This window comes from Columba livia, chromosome 5 (genome assembly GCF_036013475.1).
Source record: "Columba livia isolate bColLiv1 breed racing homer chromosome 5, bColLiv1.pat.W.v2, whole genome shotgun sequence".
NCBI classification, from domain to species: Eukaryota; Metazoa; Chordata; class Aves; order Columbiformes; family Columbidae; genus Columba; species Columba livia.
Window position 1 is genome coordinate 22,439,601 of NC_088606.1, and position 22,952 is coordinate 22,462,552.

At 37.9% G+C, this 22,952-nt stretch overlaps 1 protein-coding gene across 1 annotated transcript in view; it reads right to left on the reverse strand.

Moving 5' to 3' along the window:
- TSHR (thyroid stimulating hormone receptor) overlaps nt 1-22,952 on the reverse strand; it is a 61,080-nt gene that overhangs the window by 25,711 nt on the left and 12,417 nt on the right. Inside the window, exons 2-3 of the mRNA XM_005502377.3 lie at nt 8,166-8,237; nt 5,225-5,299 (exon numbers count right to left, since the gene is read on the reverse strand). Of these exons, the coding sequence (XP_005502434.2) occupies nt 5,225-5,299; nt 8,166-8,237 (147 nt within the window). The remainder of the gene's footprint in view (nt 1-5,224; nt 5,300-8,165; nt 8,238-22,952) is intronic.

Below are 22,952 nucleotides of genomic sequence, written 5' to 3' on the forward strand. Positions count from 1 at the left end.
GATCAAAGCAACAGCCTGTGGTAATGGCTACTTCTTCAAACATGGTGAGAGTTTTGTGTCTGCAATGTTGAGTAAAAAGAAAAGTTAAGCATAAATTTCAGTATTGATGTAGAATAATCCTATGAATTTACAACCATATGTTTTGGTTATTTTATCTCCTTTCTCATTACTTCCTTCATGTCTCTAACAGTATTTTGTACTATTTTTCCTGTCTCTTTTACAGAACTCATCAGTGGATCCAAAAGATGGCTCAGGTGACTTAAATTAAGTCCATTCTGAGTCTTGAAATGGTCACACCATTCACTATATAACCACCTCCAAGGGTATAGAGAATAGTGTATCTCTGCTTTATACTGTTGCAAAATGTAACATACATTTAATTCCTTACAACCGGTCTTAAAACTCTGCCGGAACAACTCTCAGCCTTAATATAGAAACCATATAGAAGGAATGGTGTCATTCTTCCTCCTGAGTCCAGCTGTGGAGCAGGTGGCTGAAGGAAGCACTTCTTGCAACTTATATAGACAAATTTGATGAAGACGACAGGTATAGATGACATAGTGGTGCAGTTTGTGTGTGGTGCAGGAAATGGGGGTTTACGGATACCTCTGCCACTGGAATGACTTACAGGATAAAATCAACACAGCCATGTTGTCTCAGAAATAAAAGTGTGAAAAGAGACCTAAGACAGTAGATACAGGTACAAGGCTTCAGCCACCCTGGATACTGTTTACTGACTAAACAGTTATGCCAAACTAATGAAATTAGTAGCTATACTACTGCTGTTACAGAGCTGTATTCCAATATTCATGTCTGTTAGCTACTTTGAACAGCACTGTTTCTGTATTTAAAATAAGTCTCAGTGTCAGTCTCTTGTTTCTCCAAATTATTTTATTAGTTAGGTAGTTGTGGTACTCCCCACAGTGGAATTTGCTCCATAAACTTTAACTGACATGTTTTTTCCACCACTGACTACATTTAAAATGCTGGACTCACGAGCTTCCTGGCCAGATATTCCTTTGTTGTGAATGAAACGTATTCCAGAGAAAGACAGCCTTCAGATCAACCTTCACTCTGGAAATGGATAATCCATTGGAGTACCATAGAGTCATCAGGTTTTGACTTGTTGCTGTTCCTAATGTTCTGTGTAAAGGATTTGGATGAGGGTACTGAAAGTAAGAATTCAAAATCTACAGGTGGTACTAAAATTGGAAGCACAAAATAATGCAATGGGATTCTATCAGATTTTGGTTTATTAACTGGGCCACAAGAGGGCATGTGCTGTTTAACAAAGCCCAATGAAAAACTAATTAATTTGGGAACAAGATCTAAAACTGCTAGGTGAGACAGTTGGCACAATAGTCAGAGAAAAGCTTAAATAATGTGAGGAAATCAATATGAGTCAACTGAATGTTGGGGAAATGTTTATGTCCCTGCTGTTCAATTTCCTTGAATGCTGGATGCTGAAATGCTGGAATTAGGAAATATATATGCTTTAAAATATTTACTGTATTTATATTTTCATCCTACACTTTGTATTAGAGAGGTTTCTTAAAGCTCCAAAGGAACAAAAGGGCCCATTGTGGTCGGCTCTACAGAAATCAACAGCAGACAGACAGTTGCTCAGAAGTCTCTAGTCAGCATAGATGAGAGAGGTATAAATAGCTAAAAGGTGATTTGACCAAAGCGAATGCTATGCGTAAGAGAAAAATTAGGAGAAAAATCCAGTTTTCCCTTCTAGTCCAGTCAAATGTGCCTCTTGCACTTGATTGGCTGAATATGTGGCTTCTAATTTCATATGCATGAAAAAGAGAAAAATCCAGATTCAGTTCCATCCATGAACTGTGCTGCTGTCCTTGTTCTGCACACTCAAACATCATTCATCTCAGGGTAGTGGAAGGAATCCTCCCCCTAAAATCACAGATTTAAAGGATATTTATAGCTCCATCAATATTAGAGCCTATGAAGTTAAGCCCACAAGGCAAAAAGATATTTGAATAGGTCTGATCTCATCAGTTAACAGGACAGTCAATACATGCACAGGATTTCACAATTTCTTTTACATTAGACATATGTAATACACTGAAAGGTGCCTAAATGTTATAGGATAATAATTTTCAAGTTGTAGTCAAAAGACTGCTGTGGTGTAAAGATTACTTCCAAAGGATAAAAAAAAATTAAGAAAAGCAAATTGATTACTGGTAGATTTGTTAGACAAGGTTCACATTTTTATTGGTGAGGTTTTCTGAATTGTTAAATTGAAAAGGTTGAAACCTACTGATTTAAAAAGTTAAGGTTCCTTTGAAAAGCAGCTCTTGGAAAACTATTAGTGGTTTTAGCTGCCTAAAATGCCAAAGTGTATATTTAAAAACGTCTAGTAGGCTGGTTCCCAAGTATCTAATTGTCTATGAGAGATGATTTTAAGTGACTTTTGAAATGGAAATTTGACACACTCTATAAATACAGTTTAGTCTTAGCACACAGTGCTTGAATTTGGCATCCAATAACAACGTAATAATTCTGAGTCCTTCAGGGAATGAAGTGCTTTAGAGATATAAAAATTCTAAGATGGCTAATAGTCATCTTTGTTGACCGTTGATGCAGAGAGGCAAAAGGTGCCCTGAACAAATATTTTACTTTGCAGTCTCAGCTAAAATTACTTAGAGATGCTCACAAGAAAGATGGAGGCTGTTACCTACCTGCAAGATGAAATTATTTGCGGAATATTTACAAAATTATTTAAAGTTACTTTACAAACTGCTTTACTTTTATAAGTATGTAAACCAATCGAGTATTTGCTCATTTGTGCTTTAAAGACAATCAATGTTTTAAATTTTATTTCTGGCACTCAGACTAGTAATTAAAAATGTACAAGGTTCACAAGCAAACCACAACCTGACTGTCCATGAACAACAACTCAGTTATGCTTTTTAAAGAAAATACTTAAAAAGCTTTAATACATCAAGAACAGATGTGTAGAGAAAGTCACTCGATATAAAATCCTGTGTCAATACTTATAAATAACTATGATTTTATGATTGATTACAAAGATATAAATATTTAGTTCCAAATCCAAATGAATCTAAAAATGAAACTAATACTAAGAACTATTCAAGTTTTAGTCTAATGAATTCATTAGTGAGACATAAATTCACCAGATAACTTCTAGAAAAGTTACTGAGCTACTTAACATCCAACATGCATTTGGCAACATTTTAAAAAAGCAAAAATATTTACATATGTAAACAGCTTCTCAAGTTCATTTACCAGACATGTATTTCATACCTCACTTGCCTTATTGACATATTCTCGAATATGTTTGAGACCAGAATCTTGAAATTGCAAATCTGGCCATAGTGTCTTAATATAATCACATTATGCTGAGATACTTACAAAGACTAAAGATATCCAGGGCAGCAGTTCTGGAATGTTTTAAATTTTTTTTTTGTAATAAGTTGGGATCTCTCTCTACCTTCTTAAACTTACTTTGCCCATAGTTTCCTTGGCTTCTCTCACTTGTATATGTACTTCCATGTTTTGATCTACTACAGCCAAAGTATCCGTGTTATTTCATCTGCATGCACCTGTCAAGCCTTTGTACCTCCAGCACTAGAAAACTGGCTCGGGCTCCCAACAGTCTATTCCCTGCCTCCAGGGTGCAGATTTTAACAAGATTTTTCTGCCCTGCACTTGTCTCAAGTGCCCTGAAATTCACTGCAGCTATACAACAGTACCCAACAATCTCTTCAGTCCCACTCTCCAGTTGCTTCTTGGATATTTCCATAAAATCACCTCTCCTTTCTGCAGCACCGTATCCCTCGACCTGGCTCCACGAGCTGTCCAAGAGGAGAAGTGCAGCCCTGGCCTGAAGGCTGGTGGAGCAGTCCCAGCCCTTGGCTCCAGCTCACTGCAGAGATGGAGAGCGGTGCCCCACCAGCTGCCCAAATGACGTCGCATACACGAGGGCAAGTCACTTGAACCATAACCTTTGGCCCTGTTCCCAAATGCTGAGAGGGTTTTTCATGTGGCTGCATAAGAGGAGAGAGCTTTTGGAGTGAGGAGGAGAAGGCAACAGGGAGAGATCAGAGGAGAGTGAGCAGAGGCACAGCGAAAAGGAAAAGAAAGAGTGATTTTTCTGGGGTTCCTTCCACAGGAATGTTTTCCTGAGAAACAATGACCTAACTGTGAAAGCTTTTTATTTAGTGTAACACTACCAAGCTGCAGCTCTATTAGTAAGACAACTACACAGTGATGTTGACTGCTAATCAGACTCAGTTATATCCAGAAAAAATAAATATGCCATCATATGGGAGAGACAGCTCTGAAGTTGTAAATATGTTAAGTTTGTCTCACAGACATACTTAAAAAAGGTAAGGACAGGAAGAAGGGACAAGAAACAATTGTGAAACTAATTTAACACAATTGGGGGAAAAAAACCCTCACAAAGTCTTAGCCCTGATGTTCATCTTCATAGAGTGGGAATTTTGCCATTAATTACAGCCAAAATTAGAGCTGGTCCATTAAAATACAGCGGGTGATGAGTATACTTAGTTTGTAGAAGTTGCTCAGCACTTACCAGGCACAAGTTCATAAAAATACGACCTATGCTTAAAGAGAGATGATGCAGCTGGGTGCAGGTATCTTACCACTTTGGTAACTGCCCTAGTGCATCATTTGAGGAGGACCAGTCGGAACAAAAATGTATAAAAACACTTCCCAGAAGCCTTTGTCCATAACATTCCTGTTCCATTTAATAACCAGATAAACACTCTTCATTTTACTGGTGCATTTCCAGAATTATTACTTGTTATTCTTCATGGCTACAGCAAGTGCCATTTTTCTCTGTGTTTTGGCCCTTCCGATTTTATTTCTGGTGCTTATACTACTGTTTTACACTTACCTTCAGTAATTTGACAGAAGTAATTCCTAGTTGCCAGCTCATTTCAGCTTGCCTTTAAGCTCATAACGTAGTCCCACATATTTTCCCACTTCCTTACACTTCTGTGGGAGGACACAGAAGAGCAAGGGAACCGAAAAGATGTAAGGAAAAAAACACAATCAAACAAGAGACTGACTCCGCATTATGAAGAAAGGAAATGAGATAAGGAATATTTAGCTACAAAAGAGACAAGAACGACAACTCAAACATGAACAGGTATGTTATTTCCACACATCTCCAAAATTATTTTGTCACAGTATTCATTTATTTGATTACAGTACTTACATATGAGTGACTTTACTTAAACTGTTGAAGGAATGGGCCTCCAGACTCTGAAGTGTTTCATCTATGGAGATGTAGCTAAACACCAGCAAACAGAAAAAGAAATGAGTCTCAGACCTTGTCAAGCCATGGCCAGGGCTCATCATGCCACTTTAATTTTTCTTTCATTCTTTTCCTCATCCAACTGCCAAACACACGGACAGTGTCTGAGGGAGGAACTTTTAACAGGATTTTGGTTTTGACTGATGCCGTAGACACACACTGTACAGCAGAATACAGATAAATAAAAAACCTCACAAGAGTGCTATTAATAATAAAAAGCAAATATCCATATTTCATATTTCAGAATCATAGTTCTTCCCTTTTCTTCACTTAAGATCACCTTGGAGTTCTCTAGAGGGATCTAGCCTTTGGGCAAATTGGCATATTTCTCTATATTGAAGAATTAAAAAGGAAGGAAAGAAACAAAGATGGTTCTTGGGCCATCATTGCAACAACTGTTGCAATTTCTCTAGAGGGAAATGGATGATCAGAGCCACCTATGCTTTGATATTGCTGAGGAAAAAAATAACTGCAGTGATACAGTGGAAGGATGTAAGGAGTAACGTGGCTCAGAAGCAAAACCAGACAGCAAGCTTAAGACATATTTATTTGCACACCATTTAGAATGAGCAGAATTTCTGCTGCTAGTGATCTACTGAACATGATGAGAAAATAGCTCTATGGAGTTTCTCCACTATCATTAGGAGGATGGTCACACTGGAAGTACTGTTAAAGGCTTTGAAGTGTGAATAAAGTTGCAATACAACTAACTAGTGCTGATTTTCAGAGTAAATTACTTTAATATTTGGGTTAAACTATCTAATTCTCTCTTTCAAAATATCCCTTAGTTTTAAGTACATGTCAGTCTTAAGAGAAAACTAATTATTCTGTTTTAACAGAGCCTACATTTTAACATACCAAAAGATAGGTTCTATCAATGACACAGTAAAAAAAAAAATTGTTCTATGTAGCAAACAGTTATATATAAATCAGCTTGACAGAAAATTAAATTAAAAATGGATAATGAACAAACATTGCATCCTCATGTTCGGGCTAGGAATTAGCGAGTACTTTTTGTGTACTCCGTGATCAGAATGGGTCACCTTACCTCAGGCAGGCAAGTGCTTTCCTCTCACATCTGAGAAGAGGCAGCAGAGCAGCACTGGGGATTCCGTCTCCCTCCCTTGCCCTTCCAGCAACCACATCTTCTCCCACCACACTGCATGTCACATTTTTACTATTCTGCCTGGCTTGGAGCTGGTTGAGTTACAGGAAATTGCTTATTTTCTTTGCACGTTAATGTCCACCCTTCTGCTTCATAAGCAGATGTATTCATGTACATTAATTAAACCATGTAATCATTGATGACAGGGAAATGAGACATTTTATTTTCTTTACTGTCATCTAGATAAACATTTAATAACCACACAAACACAATCAAAATTTCATCTGAGACAGAAAGGTCAAACAGAAATCTGTGTTAATGGTGTATAAATATTTAATTCCAAGTGTTCAGAGTGTTTTCAAAAACCTTTGGGCTCTGACTAATGCACACATAACACAACATGTTATATGTAAGAAATAAAAATCATAGGAATCAGAACTGGAAGCTGTTGCATCAGAAGAGGGGAAGTGTGTTTAAATTCTCGTTTTGAAGGCATGTTACAATTCAGCATCTCCTCTCCTTACCAGCTGTGTTTCATTCTCTATCTGTTTAAACTGAGATGGTAAATGAGGCTGCAGATATTAAAGAACAATTACTTAAAAGGATATTAGAAAGTCATTATTTCAATACACCTGGATGAAATTATAAAATGTAAGTAGGCAGGCTTCCATGTACCCCAATGTCCTGTTTCATTAATTCTTAAATAGTAGTCCATCTCAGCCATTCAGCCAAAGCTCAGCTGGAGTTGAGATTTGCAAAGAATGTCAAAGACAACAAGAAGAGCTCCTATTGCTACATTCATAATAAAAGGCTGAATGGGCCTCTTGCTGAATGAGGTGTTTTGTTTAGTTAAAAGTGATCACGGACAAAGCTAAGCACCAGACTGGATAAAGCCCTGAACAATCTAATTGGACATTATAGTTGGCCCAACTTTGAGCAGGTGGTGGACTAGAGGCCTCCTGAGCTTCCTTCTAAATTACATGACGCTCTGGTTCTAGGGAGTGAATTGGGAGATGGCAGAGAAGTTCTCTGCATCAAATAGCCAAGTACAGGATGACAGATTATGGGCCAGTCACCAACAAGGAAAAATAAAGTTGGGACAACTTTGTCTCAAGACTGCTGACATCAACAAGCAGTGCAGTGCAAGGGTAGCCACTTTCAATGGGACAGGTGTTGACGTGAGGCAAATAGGTAGAAGCTGCTGGTTGTACATTTACAGATTGTATCCATGTATATATTTACATACAAAGAAAACGACACAATGGAAGTCCTTCTCATATCGCTCAAATACTAATGTTTTGGTGAAAGTCCATCCTAGCCTAGAAAGGCCACAGGATCTCCAATTAAATGAGTTACAAATCATGCTGGAAGCTGGAAACAAATGTTTAGCTAGGACCAGTAACATAATATGTTCATTTGTTATGAATGAAACCATTTCTCATATTTTGTGAACTGGAAAAAAAAAAAAAAAAAAAAAAGTTTTATAGCCTTATTTATCACATCTACTTCCATAAAGGTGTCCTCTTATCCAAAAATGCCTAGTATGTCTTCCTGTAGCTGGTTCAGGTTACAAACAATGGGGTTATTACCTGCAGTTCTAAAATGTAAGTGGTAAGGTAGCAAAGGTTTAATAGTATTTTCATTTCAGAAGATTTTACAGATAAAGACAGAATTTTGGAGAAGGAAACTGATTTTTAATAAAAGAGATAAAAGAATAATATCAGAAACAAAACTTACATCCTAGAGATGTTGGGGAGATTGGAAAAAGCGTCACTTGGAATTGTTCTTAGATGAGTCTCCATAAACCTCCTATAGAAATAAAAGTTTGGCACTTAATATCCTTCAGTAAGTACAATTTAACATTAAAAAGTCCTACACAACTCCAGCTCTGCTCCAATATTTCTGTTCTTATCGTCCCTTTCCCCAATGTTTCCATTGTTTCCTAATGTTTTCCAGTGCTTTGGAAAATCAGCCTAAAATGTCTCTTAAGCTTACAGTTACCACCTGTCGTTGCTGGATGAGGTAATCTTTGGTTTTCTAGTACATCTGGAAATAAATTGACATGAATTATAGTAATTAAATTGTCTGAAGTACAATCAAGAAGAAATTATAAACTTTTCCCATATCTGCTGTTTAAGAACAGTTCAGTAGCAAACAAATAAACAAATTAGGCTGATTTCCCAATTCTGTATTCTGTTTCATACTGTGAAGTATCTGATTATAATAATTATATTTCATTTCTATAGACAAAAATATTATCATCATAAGATGTATCAGGCTTCTGGAACTTGCATACAGAAAATAAAAAAAATCTGTAGAAATTCTTAAAGCTTCCATCTTGAGTAAAAATATAAATTTAAAGAATGTACACTCCTACCACCCCAGGAGAAGGCTTTGTCTACTTTTCAGGTATACCTCCCCTACTCCATATACTTGTTACAAGAATGAGCAAGGAGAACTTAAAGACTTAAGTTTATCCAACAGCAGATTGATGTTTCTCCTGACCTCAATCCACCTAACTCCCACCAAGCCAAAGGAATTTCAGCTGGTCCCATGCACCCATAGTACCTTGACACCCATACCAGTGCTCTCCCATCCTTTGCCCACTTCATACTACTGCTTCCTTCTATTATCACAGTCCTAGACAAAATATTTGTAAAACATAGCTGCTTAGTCCAGCATGGCCTGCTGACCTTGCTGGTTTGCTCCAACATCTGTCTGTATTTCCAGGACTTTGAGGAGGCTGACAGTGATGAATAAGGAAGTTCTGGTTTCGGACAGGTTTTAACAAGTCTTCAAGCAGAACAAAGTGAATGAGGGAGCTTGACAGGCTGGAGAAATGGGCCAACAGGACCCTTACAAAGTTCAGCAAGGAGAAAATGCAGAGTTCTGCACCTGGGGAGGAACAACCTCACGCACCAGTATGTGCTGGGGGCCAACTGTCTGAAAAGCAGCTTTGCAGGAAGGATCTATAGAGGTCCTGGTGGAGACCAAGTTGAACATGAGCCAGCAATGTGCCCTTGCTGCAAAGGCGGCTAACGATATCTTAGGCTGCATTAGGAGGAGAAAGCAGTTCTAAGGCTTCTCCCTAAGACTGTTAAAACTCAAAAGCCAAGAAAAACACAGTTTAAGCCACTTCTGACTATTCTGACTATCTTATATCCCTCTTATATCCCTCTGATCCGTCTGTTCACCTACAAAATCCTGACTCACACAATAGTTACTTCCTATCACCAGTCTTTACAGAAACCAGTACTTAACCTATCACTTACACATAATCCCATCTACCAGAAATGCAATAATTTAAATGCCGTCCTAAGTCTCTTCTTGACCTACTGCTCTTATGTCAGACATTCAATCCTTCTCTGTTTTTGTCAGGTAATGAATGAAGTCAGAGCCATCATTCATGAGCTAGCCATGGGCTAAGTGAGCTCACATTAGTCTTGTATTGACATATTTGAAATTTACACATCGCATCAGAAAAGCCCAGAAATTCTTGATAATATTTATTAATTGGTTAGACCAAAGTTGCTGTATTATGCAATGACTTTGCATTTATACATTTCTAGACAAGGCTCCTAATATATGAAGAAAAAACACAATGAAGAAATGTAGCCTTAAAGGCCATATTATGACTGAATGCCTGGAAGTTGGAGTATCACATTTCTTCCTATCTATCTACTGGAGTTTAAAGATTCATCAACATTCTGCAAATATGACAAAAAACTATATGGGGTGCAGGCTGTGTTTATAAACAGACTCATAAAGAAGAGAGATAGTGACGTATAAATAGAAAGAAACCTTAGGCAGAAGATGAGAAGAAATAACCCATTTCATGACAAAAACTTAGTTGTGAGGCAAAACAGTATCAGAGATTGTCAGCAGAGCTAAAAGACTCCAAGTTCATGTAATGCACCTACTACATAAACAACAAGCTAAACAATAGTGTATAGTATATAGAAGTAATTGGTGTTTGCTAGCTGCCGTTCTTCAGCTAGTTGCTGTCTTAACAGATTGCTGACTGAGTTCAAGAACCAGTGACTATGCAGACCATAAAATGGCGTCAACGCAGCAGGCCTGGGGCCAGGCCCAACCGTTGAAGCCAGCCTTTACGCACAACCACCTGCAAAGCTACACTTCCCTCCGAGTTTTAAAAATCTGTGGGCTGATACATTACGGCTGACTTTAAGCCACTTCCTAAAGCAATTCAAAACTCTGCAGGAGTATAGCAGTGCTTCAATTCCTGTTTCCCAAGTGTGAGTCTGTGGATAATTACTGGCTGGGGACCAAGAGCCACCAGTGGTGTGTGGAAAGCTATGGGATGGATATTAATTCTTGGGAGTGGGAAGAAGACAGGCTGAGAAAATTCTCAACCAGAAAAGTCTATGGTGGATTAAAAATGAGAATAATTTAAATAGATTAGCTTTAGTTTAGCCCAGTCTAACTGCATATAAAGATCACAAGCGTACCAACTGTGTTAATACACTCTTCAGGCTGGGAAAACAGTAAGTTTTGGAAACAAGAAAGGCAAGACAGGTCAGAGCTTCCAGCCTGCCAGCTGCTGGCACCAACCATAACATACAGTGTGAACATATAATTGAGAATTCATATTAATGGACTGATTCTTCCTGTCTTGCATGAATGGGAAATTTTGTTAAATCTGCCTGTTTCAATCTTAAATTTAGCAAGTGATTCCAGTATCCAGCCAGCCACAGTATCTTCACAAAGAAAGTAAGCTTTTTTGGAATAATGGAAAAAATTTTACTGGGGAAAAATGTGCATTAGTTTTCCAAGTGAGAAAAACTGTAACTATAAGCACTTACATACTTAATAAGCTCACTTAATAGCCTTTCTATATTAAGGCAAAGGCAACAGGGTGTTTCAAAAAGATGGACCAAATTTACCTAATATACTGCTTTGAAATTGGGTCCATCTTTTTGGAATATCCTGTATTTAATGAAAAAATTATTTCTGTGATAAACTGAGCACTACTGCTTATTTTTACCTTTATTTTTTCATTCCAACCAAAAGCCCCAATAAATGCAGATAAAATCTTCGTTCTTTATTCCATAAAATCTTTCAAAAAGAAGAACCCAAAGTCTGAGGTCATTTTCATTACAAACATGCTACACTATTTGCAAAGATACAAAAGCATATAAATCACATTTTTGCTAAATTAGTTGTTTTAGAAGTAGCAAGAAAATATTTTAGAAAAATGTTTAAAGTTTTATAGGATGACATTTAGTTTACATTTCTTAGTTTCATAAGTCAGAAAGTCAGTTTGAATTTTTTAGAATTTTCTTTCTGCTTTGATATTTACACTTAAAGTTTAGCCTGTATGTTTCTGGAACTCTATATTGCATATATCAAGAAACTGAAACATGAACAACTGATAAGAAACATATAAGATTACTTGTGCAGAACTTTGCATTTTTGCCTTCCTCTGCCCCAAACATCTATCAACCTGGAATGTAAGAGTTTCTTGATCAAAAATCAAGTACAAACAATCTTTAGCAAAGACTCTGTTTCTCAAATTTAGATGTTATTTTCATTAATGACAAAAAGCACTTCTTTTTTTTAAAAAAAAATATAAGACCACATAGACGTTAATGTATTTTATACCTGCATAGAAACAACTCTTTTTTTTTTTTTAGTAACTTAGAAATACAAGTATACATAAGTGAAGTATTAAAACTTAAATCTATTTGCTGTGGAATTCCTGTGGGGTTTTTGAGGGTTTGTTTGCTTCCCAAGCACAAGATTCTGTTCATCAAGACAGGGCAGCAGAAGAAGGGCGTCCTTCCTATCTGTCATCCGTGAGAGGCTGACAGGAGAGGCCATTTCTCCTTTGAGCAACACTGACCATGATTTCTCCCCACTATTCTCTGGTACCATAAACCAAGCCTGGATCAGGCTGAACAGCCATGTCTATTACCTGAGATCTCAGAGCAGAAAAACACATACAGAGTAGAGTGGTAAATAAAGAAGCTAAACACTTGGCTGCAGAGTAAGAGGAGGACTCTGATGCACATTATCAGGTAGATTTAACTGGGATAGTCAAAACTTGTTCCTCTGCTAGATTTTGGCAGAAGTGGCTGGACCATTTGGGTGTTCACTTCTTAGTTCTCCCTCCTCTGATTTCATCTATACTATCTTTTCATTAAGGTTTGTACCATACATAAATATGACCTTCATATTATACCTAAACACTGTATCTCAGCAAAACCTAATAAAAGCTCAGCTGTGATTACACATAATAGATAATATTATGACTATTTAGTAGGAAGATAGGACAGATTATAGTGATCAGGTGCAGGGCTCGGTCAAATGTATTGTCCAGCTCCATTTCACATATAACTGAGCCCTTTTATATCCCTTTCTGTCTATTCCTCCTTTGCTCCCCCTGAATTCCCTTCCCTTGCACAGTGCCTTATTAATTTGCATAGTTTCACCATGGTCTGTTCGCCCCCACTCTGCCACCACAATATCCAGGACCCTAGAACTGCACCCTTATCAGTCGTGATGTCCAGGTTGGCCTGACTTTGAAGTGATGTCTCCAGTTTCTTGATGGACCATAATTTAACGTGACTGACCAGGCTGGATTCTTATTATTTTGTAATTCTTGTTGTTACTGTTTTTCTGTGAGGCCTGTGTCTCTGTATGTTTTGTTTATTGATGCACTTTCGCCTAGTGTCGCATTTGACAAGGTTCTTGATCAGATAACCTTAGGGGAGCAGGCACTCTCTCATTTCATGTGCCCTTACAGATAACTTGCGTGATTACTCTGCATAATATAATAACACAGAATGATTTTAATACTCTTAAATTTTGCATGTCTGAATCCCTCAAAACAAATCCAAACCCCTGGTTTTCAACCTCCTTCATTTAATCAAGCAGTGAAAACTCATCAAATGCCCCCTGGCCCCCTATGAGAAAATATGTGTTGTAATGCAAATGGCAACATTTCCTTATATTTCATTAAACTGTTCACTTAAACTATTTATTTCAATGTCAGATTAATTCAACAACCATGTCACTTTAGATTTCCCAAATCTGCCCTGGGAAGAGAGCTGTACAAAGTACATAGCACTTAGTTTAAAGTAGCGTTTCTCATACACATTAGATTTTGCTTGAGAGTCTCACTCTTTTTCTTCACATTTGATCATTTCGGTGCACAACAGCCTACTAAAGAACTCAACCTAACATACAAATTTGGAAAACAAGTCTTTTCTCATGGATAAGTACAAGGTTTGATGGTTCTTTCTTCTCCTTTACTGTCTCTTGGACTTTGAATCTACTCACTCAATCCTGATGGTTCCACTATCCCTTCTCATGGGCCACTGCTTCCCTCAGACTCACAGAAATTGTCAGTAACAAGCGACCTGACCTCATGCTCCTGTAAGTGGCAGGTAAGGAAACCCTTCTTGCTCACTCGTAGCCTGTCTGCAGCAATCACTGCAGCTGCTTCAAAGACCTAAATAAGGAAGGAAAAAGCATCTAGAAGGCCAAGCAAATGCCGAGAGGACATTATCTTTTAGCAGGAGCTGGAGGCTAATAGTGAAAAATCTGAGTGAAACCAAAAGTCTGCTCAAATAAAATTGTTTCACATTTTCTGCATTAAGAAATATATATGTCTAACCATATATACATGATTTAACAACTTCTTCAGCAGTATTTGTGATGTTACTTCAGTAAAATATATTAGGAAAGTAAATATGTATTTTACATACTTAGCCTCTTCACTTTAAAACATTTTTCAAATGTCTGTCAACAAAACATAATAAAAAATTGGGATCACCCAAAGAATTTCAGATTAAAATGACATGGTTTATAATTTGAATTGTGGCAACAATAGCTACAAGTATTTAAATGAACTGTTATCCCCAAAGACAGGGGAAAGAATTGATCATATGTGAAACAAAGTAAGACATTTTACATATTAATTTCAACTTTCTAAGAAAATTATGATAAGCAATGACCTTCCAGCTTTTATATAGGAGAAATAATCACAACAGCTAAGATAATGTTTAGGTAAACACTTATCGACACATTAACTTCTAGGTTTTTATTTTCAACTAAACCCAACACAAACTAAACAAACATAAAAATATTGCTTTTTTTTTTCCCCAATCCTGAAATAAATGCATCATAGTCTTCCAGTGGAGCAAAAATAGCTATAAAAAGGCATTTCACATAGTGAAATGCATGCTGTGCTTATCAGAAGACTATTACCACCTAGTGTCTAATGCTAGTATAACCAACATGGCAGGAGTGAGGAAAAGACTCACAGCAAAGTAACTCTAAAAGCAGGAAATCACGTCTGAATACGCTAGAAGACTACATGGCTACTTTCCTACTGTTAACTAGCAGTGCAAAACAATAACATAAAGTATATGTCAGAACTTGCCCAGTCATAAGAAATGATAGAAATACCAGGCCCTTTCAAAATGAAAGTGTGCAGGTCAGCATTTGGGACAATTCTGTACTGAAAGTAAGTTCTTTCATATACTTTTCCTACAAACTGAGGTGCATATGGACACTACCAGACTGACAGGCAAGAATTCAGATTGGTTATTTGCTAATTTATAGCAAACAGAAAACACTAATCCGCAATGCTGGAACTTGTGCTTACTCAATTTGTGATCACCCATTGCTTCTTGCTGGATTTGAGTAAAACTTGAAGACTTTACAGGAAGCACTAGCCCTACAGAATGTTACCTTCCATTTACAGCAAAACAGTAGGTTGCTAATGTCATTTAATAGATTTCCAAACTGTCAGAGCTGAAGAAAGCATGCCATTTAAACACCTACAAGGCAGGAGTATTTAATCCTAAATAGCTGTGATGGCTTGGCAGCTCATAGCTTGGACGGGTGTACTCTTCACTGAGTAAAAATCTGGCTGGATGGCCAGGCCCAAAGAGTTGTGGTGAATGGAGTTAAATCCAGCTGGTGGTCAGTCACAAGTGGTGTTCCCTGGGCACAGTATTGAGGCCACTTCTGTTTAATGCCTTTACCAATGATCTGGACAACGAGATTGAATGTGCCCTCAGTAAGTTTCCAGATGACATCAAGTTAGGTGTGAGGGATCTGGACCGGCTGGATCATTCGACTGGGGCCAATTTTAAGAGATTTAACAAGGCTAAGTACTGGGTCCTGCACTTGGGCCACAAGAACCCCAGGCAGCACTACAGGCTCGGGGAAGAGTGGCTGGAAAGCTGCCTGATGGAAAAGGACATGGGGGTGTTGATTGTCAGCTGGATGAACATGAGCCAGCACTGTGCCCAGGTGGCCAAGGTGGCCAACAGCATCCTGGCTTATGTCAGAAATAGTGTGACCAGCAGGACGAGGGAAGTCATGGTCCCCTTGGGGCACCAGTGGGGCCTCACCTTGAATCCTGTGTTCAGTTTTGTGCCCCTCACTACAAGAAAGATATTGAGGTTCTGGAGAGAGTTCAGAGAAGGGCAATGAAGCCGGTGACGGGTCTGGAGCACAAGTCTTGTGAGGATCAGCTGAGGGACCTAAAGGACTTTATCAAAACCAGATTGATTCTTTCCTACTTTTTCCAGTCATCCAAAGAAGACAGATCTACCAGCATTTAGTTCCTAAGGTATTCCTTAAAGCACTTCTTTTAAACAATTATGCTACACTTGTGACCTTCCATGCCCCTGTCACTGTGGCTGATTTAAATGGTAAGTTACATACCAGAGTAGGTAATGAAGCAATTTCATATTTGAATGCCTTTGGAACTCTTACACAAGCATTACGTGGCTCAGGGACGTTAATTCTCTTCAATTTTTCAGTTTGTTTCCAACAAGCTTCATACTAACAGTTCAGTTTGACAGATTTTTTTCAGAATTACCCTCTTTTGTGTTTTAAAGACTGTACTGAGTTTTTGTGATATTACAAGTTTCTCTTCAAAATATTTTTGTACTGTATTACTTGAAGTGTCAAAAGATTTCCTCATTTGGGCATGACTTCCATTTTCTGAAAGATGCCCTAACAGCCTCTTTCAGTCGTCTGTTGAACCATGTCAGTGTTCTTCCTGTTCTTTTAGACTCTTGGTACTTCATCATTAAAACAGGGAAATAATTATGTGCTTACGTTGCAAGGCTATTATGAAGAGGTACTTGTGAGGCTCTGTACTTAATTCTGAAATACTGAAGTCTATGAAAAGGTCATGATAGAAGTCAGAATATCTCTGAATTTCAGACAAATCTTAAGACTAGGATTTTGGGGAAAATATTTTGAATCCATTTAATTTATGCTCAATATAAAGTAGAGACAACATCTCCTTTAGTTTTACTTGTAGCTTCTGTGAACTCAAAGTGCTCTAAACTACTCAGTAAGCATATAAAAACGTGGATGCCAGTGATGAAGTTATTACAGATAAAACTTTTAAGTTCCTATGTATCTCGTTCTCCAGTTCAAACCCCATTTTTATCAATAAGTATTAATATTTGACATGTCCTTGCTAGTCCTAAATATCACATTGTATATGTGTAAAATAAATCACACGGTTTCCATATCTCTTTCATCAAAAGCTGGCAACAGCATGGGGAACTAAACAGACCAGCTGACTCATTACATCTTATTATCAAGTAAACGTACATTAATCTGGCTACCTTGCCCCTGAAGGGGGAGCTACCTTGAATTTATCAAAAGCGATATCCTACCTACAGCTAGTATCCTAGAGCAGACACAGAATGGTAGCTTGTACCTCATGTAAACAGTGTATTCTTAAAGACTGTACTGGTTTCATGTCTATTTATCTGCCTCCCCTGACTCCTTTTTGTCCAATTTCAACCAAATTTGATCATAGTGATGTGAAAATAGCACCGGGCTACATCATAGAAATGTTACTAGCACCCCTTCAAAAAAAATAATAAAGGCTGGGCGGGCTGAGGGAACTGGAGAGCCTGGAGAACAGAAGGATGAGGGGAGACCTAATTGCTCTCTACAATTACGTGAAAGGGGGTTGTAGTGAGGTGGGTTTCTTGTTTCCATTTATTCTCCGAAGTACGAAGTGATACAACAGGAGGAAATGGCCTCAAGTTTAGCCAGAGGAGGTTTAGATTGGATATTAGAAAAAACTTCTTCACTGAAACTCTTGTAAAGAATTGAAACAGACTGCCCAGGGAAGTGGTGGGACTCACCATCCCTAAAGGTGTTTAAGAGATGGGTAGGCTTAATTTAATTAAAATAATATGCTTGCAATGACACAGTCATATATCCTAAGAAAAGAGAAGAGATAACTGCTATTTTTAAAGCTGCATTTGAAACAGGTGATTCAGTAAAATCCTGAACTTAACACATCATGAAATCTCTTGTGCTCACTTTTCCAAATTTGTTTTTCAAATACAAAATATTCTCCCAGAAAAAGCAGCAAAAGCCAATCAATTTTAAAGGATTTAAAGGAAAATACTGGGGTTTCAAATGGTGACAAGTCATATTTCAACTTATGCTGCATTAAAACTGGTCTTCATAAAAATAATACACAACTGCCTTGCATAGTGGTAAGATCTTCATAAGGCCTTTGTGTGTAAGATTTGAAGGATAGAAATTATTTTCTCCATTGATGTTTGCCTTTATGTATAAACATTAGGACTATTGGTCAATGGTCCTCATTTTAAAGATGTTTTAAATATTTTCTCCTTATTCAAGGCACAGTTGAAAAGATGAAAAATTACTATGTGAAATATTTAACTTAAAAAAAACAAAACAAAACAAAAAAACAACCCCCATGCAAAACTCCAAAAATAAGTTAAATAACTTGTTTTCAGGGGAAAATGTGTTTCCTAGTCCTACAAATATATCCATGAAGTGAGTTCTAAGCAAAACTGGGAGCTACTTTTAAGATTTTCAGTTCATATCAGTTTAAGATACACTTCACATTCCTCGAAGGAAATTGTTAATACACTTCACAGTACACATGGTACCTGTAAACCCAGTGTGTAACTGCTATTTGTGCATCAAATAAAGTAGAAGTCAACTTAAGTCCATGATGAGACATCACATGTAAATAACAAATACAGACATGCAGCCTATTCATTGGCCACATTTCTCACAACTGGAAGATGTTTCCTTGACCTTTGGCAATATCCAGATACTCTGTAGGTAAAAATATAAAATGGCTACACTTTTTGAAACAGTATTTTTGTTGCAATTAGTTCATTTTCCAAACAACAGCGGGTTGTTTTCATTTGTAAAAGTGTTTAAATATTTCTGAAGCAAAAACCAGATTTGAGCTTTCTTAAAATAATTAATTACTTTTGTACCAAACACTATTATACTTACTAAATAAATTAAAATATCATGTCAGTTGTCTTTCAGGTAACAATTTAAATAATTTCATTTACATGCTGCAATTTAAATGCTTCAGAAGTACGACATTTTGCAAAAATCTGTACTTTAAAAATTTCCTTTCAAATCTTGTGAATGTTATTGTATGCACTTGCATATTTTGCTTGAAAAGGCATAGTATTACTTCCATAATCCTGCTGTTGATATACAATAGGTCAAAAAAATTAGTACGTATAGACTATCAGTAGCATTTCTTGTACGTTTGGAACATTTAGATTTCTTGCGTCATGGCACAAAATCCCAGTGAGTGCTGGGAACTGTACAAGCACAAAACAAAAAGGTATTCCCATTCCCAGTAGAAACAAGCACTACTTCAGCATACTTAAACTACACACATAGCTTGCTCAACAGAAAAGCAGAGGGACTGCAAATAGTTCTTTTGTAGATGATAAGAAGAGGTTCACTTAAATGAAAATAACACACATAAAAGACACAAAAGACATGGGTGATATGGCAGTAGAAACTCATTTTTATCTTTTCCTTGTCTGTGGAAATTACTAGTTTTGATCAACTTAATAGCAAAAAAGTGGTTTGCACCATAGTTTAAAAACTCTGGTTTTGGAGGAGATTTCAACAGTGGTTTAACCTACTGGTTCTGTAAGTGTTGCACTCTACTGAATCTTGAATTGCTACTGCAGTGAGATTTCATTAGGTTGTTTTCTTTTGACATTAAATTTCTAACCTGCTACACTTCAGAAGCACACAACAGCCTTCTCTTGAACTGAGAAACAGAGCTTATTGATCTAACTGTAAAAGGAAAGAAAAAGCATAATTTTCACAAAATACTGTAATTACTCAGACATTGTTTACAGGATATTTTACAAAAAGCTAATAATAGTGTGTATTCTGTTAGTGTCAGTTAAGAAGGCAACTTTTCACAAATCTGGTTCATACAGATTTTTTTATATATTTGCAAAATCAATAAATGTTTTATATTTTCCATAACATGTTTATAGAACCTCAAAACAGTCTGCAGACTCAAGTAAAAGCACTGATAGCACCCAGATTAAATTCATTGCAATTTAAACCCGAACATGGATAATGAGCTGCTGACACATGTTAAAATAAGACTAATTCTCTCTTGCTCTTGACAGTGAGTGTGATCTGTCTGGATCTAAAGAAAGCGTCATAGAGTAGTTCTATGGAAAACTTGAACTTGTTTGGAAATAAAAATGAGGCTACTTAAGTATGCAGCAATTACCTTTAGTATATACCCATTTAATGAAAAACAACATTCTAAATTGAAATCTTTAAGAAGAAAGGTTGAGTTACAAAACACAAAGTTTAAGCTATTTTTTCCTCATGAATAGGGAAATACTTAAATATAGAGGCTGAAGAGCCAGTAAAGGTAATTGAAATCTAACACTATAACCTAGCATAGAATCATAGAATCATAAAATCATAGAATAGTTCGGGTTGGAAGGTACCTTTAAAGGTCATCTAGTCCAACCCCCTTGCAATGAGCAGGGACATCTTCAACTAGGTCAGGTTGTTCAGAGCCCCATCCAGCCTGGCCTTGAATGTTTCCAAGGATGAGGCATCTACCAACTCTCTGAGCAACCTGTGCCAATGTTTCACCACCCTCACTGTAAAAAATTTCTTCCTTATATCTAGTCTAATTCTACCCTCTTTTAGTTCAAAAGCATTATCCCTTGTCCTATCGCAACAGGCCTATCTACAACTTCGTCCCCCTCTTTTTTTATAAGCCATCTTTAAGTACTGAAAGGCTGCAATAAGGTCTCTCCAAAGCTTTCTCTTCTCCAGGCTAACAACCCCAATTCTCTTAGCCTTTCCTCATAGGAGAGATGTTCCAGACCTCTGATGACTTCTTCTAGGAGGATCAGTTCCATGATGTTCCCAGGCACAGAGGAGAGGCTGCCAGGTCAGTGGTTCCCAGGGTCCTCCTTTCTATCTTTTTAAAAATGAGTGCAATGTTTCCTTTTTTATGGTCACCGGGGACTTCACCTGACTGCCATGACTTTTCAAATATCATGGAGATTGGCTTGGCAACTACATCAGCCAGTTCCCTCATGACTCAGCGATGTTAGGTCCCAGATGGTCTCAAACCTGATCTTCATTTACAGTGGAAGGGACTTTGCCCCCCCCGGCCCTTGTCTTGTAGTTCATCCATTTCAGAGGTTTGGGAAGAGAGGTTGCGGGGGAAGACTGAGGCAAAAAAGTTAGTGAGCACCTCGGCCTTCTTGTCTGCTGTTATCGGTTTGCCGGTCATGTTCATTGGGCGATACGCTTTCTCTGACCTCCCTTTTCTGGCTGATGCATCCGTAGAAGCCCTTGTTATTCTTTGCATCCTTTGCCAAGTTCAGCTCCAGCTACTCCTTGTCTTTCTTGATCTCATCCCTACACAACTGGCCAGTCTCCCTGTACCACCCTGTACTCAGGATACCTGTCCCTGCTTCCACTGCCTGTTTCCCTCTTGCTCTTTAGTTTGACCAGCAGGTCTTGACTCAGCCATGCTGATCTCTTGCTTTCCTTTCCAGATTTCTCAGACCTGGGGACTGAGAGCTCTAGCTCTCATGCTTTACAGAAAATGTCCTTAAAGATCTGCCAGCTCTGCTCTGCTCCTTTGTCCCTGAACTAACTGAACTAACTGAACTAATTCCTTGAACAGCTGATCATTTGCTTTCCTAAAATTCAGGGTCCTGACTTCACTCTTCACCTGTCCCATATCTCTCAGGACTGTGAACTCCACCAGTGGATGATCACAGCAGCCCAGGCTGCCCCCAGTTTTGATGTTGCTGATTAGTTCATTTGCATTAGTGATCAACAGGTCCAGCATTGCATCCCCTCTGGTAGGGCTGTCTATTACCTGGCTTAAGAAGTTCTTGATGCGCTTCAGGAGTCTCCTGGATTGCCTGCAGCTCTCTGTGCTACTTTTCTAGCAGATGTGAGGGTGGTTGATTCACCTACCAGGACGAGAGTCTGCGAGCACGATGCCTCCTGTAGCTGGAGTAAGAAGGTTTCATCAATAGGCTCCCCTTGATCAGGCAGCCTGTAGTAGACAACCACAAGGTTCCCTTTGTTGTCTTGGTCTCTAATTCTTACCCATAAGCATTCAATCTGCTCGTGGTTATTCTTCAGAGACAGCATGTTAACTGTATAATTATCTATAATTCAGGAAAGAGTTAAACTACCTTGATAGTATAATACAAAAACTCTTTTAAGCCTGTCTGTCAGCCACAGGTAGAAAGACCATATAGAGACTGTCTCTGCTCTGAACTCTTATGCCTGTTAATAACATGTTTTCTTTCTTCTGTAAATTTCACTGTATCCCTAGCTTTGTCTGCTTAATGTCTTTAGCATTATGGCAAAAATTTCTCGACTCAAGACTACCAGAGATTGCAATCTTTCAGTTTTATGTAGAAATAGTGCAGATTTCTCTTCTGGTCGACTCAAGACTACCAGAGATTGCAATCTTTCAGTTTTATGTAGAAATAGTGCAGATTTCTCTTCTGGTTTTGCCTCTTAGCCCTGGTATCTAACAGAGAGTCTCATGGATGAATATTTTACGCCTAGATTTTTTTTTTTTCTGATGACCACTAATAAGATTAATACTTTCCTAAAAACATTGCATACTTTCAGTGTGATCAATTCTGAAGGTCCTATCAGTCTCAGCTTGCACCTAAGTGTTTTTAAAGATCACAATGATTTATTCTGGTTAACTAATTCTGGGCAGAAGATCTACCTGGCAGTACATGGTCCCTCTGTTGGCCACCTTTCCAAACATCCCACTACCTTGCTGCATCTGAACAGGAACAGCATGTATGCTGAAGACAATAGAGAAGAGGCTGTAATTGCTGGCTGCTGTTGTTTCTCATCAGAGGACCACCAAATGCCTTTAAATTGCTGCCATCTACTCAGCAGAGGTCAAAGAGGCAAACTGAATGTTAGAAATTACTAAGACAGAAATATAGAACAAAATAAACTGTTTTGCCACTAGTTGTGTAAATAGCACCTGCAAAAGGCTGTTCAAAGGTACAGAATTACTTGCACACAAAAAAATAAATACATAGCAGTCACCAGCCTGTGTTTTCACAGATGGTCCTTTTTGCCTTACTGGAAGATGTGCATGATGTTTGCCTTTTTCAGACATCACCAACCTCCCTTGATCACCGTAATCTTTCAAAGATGATAGTGTGGCCTCAC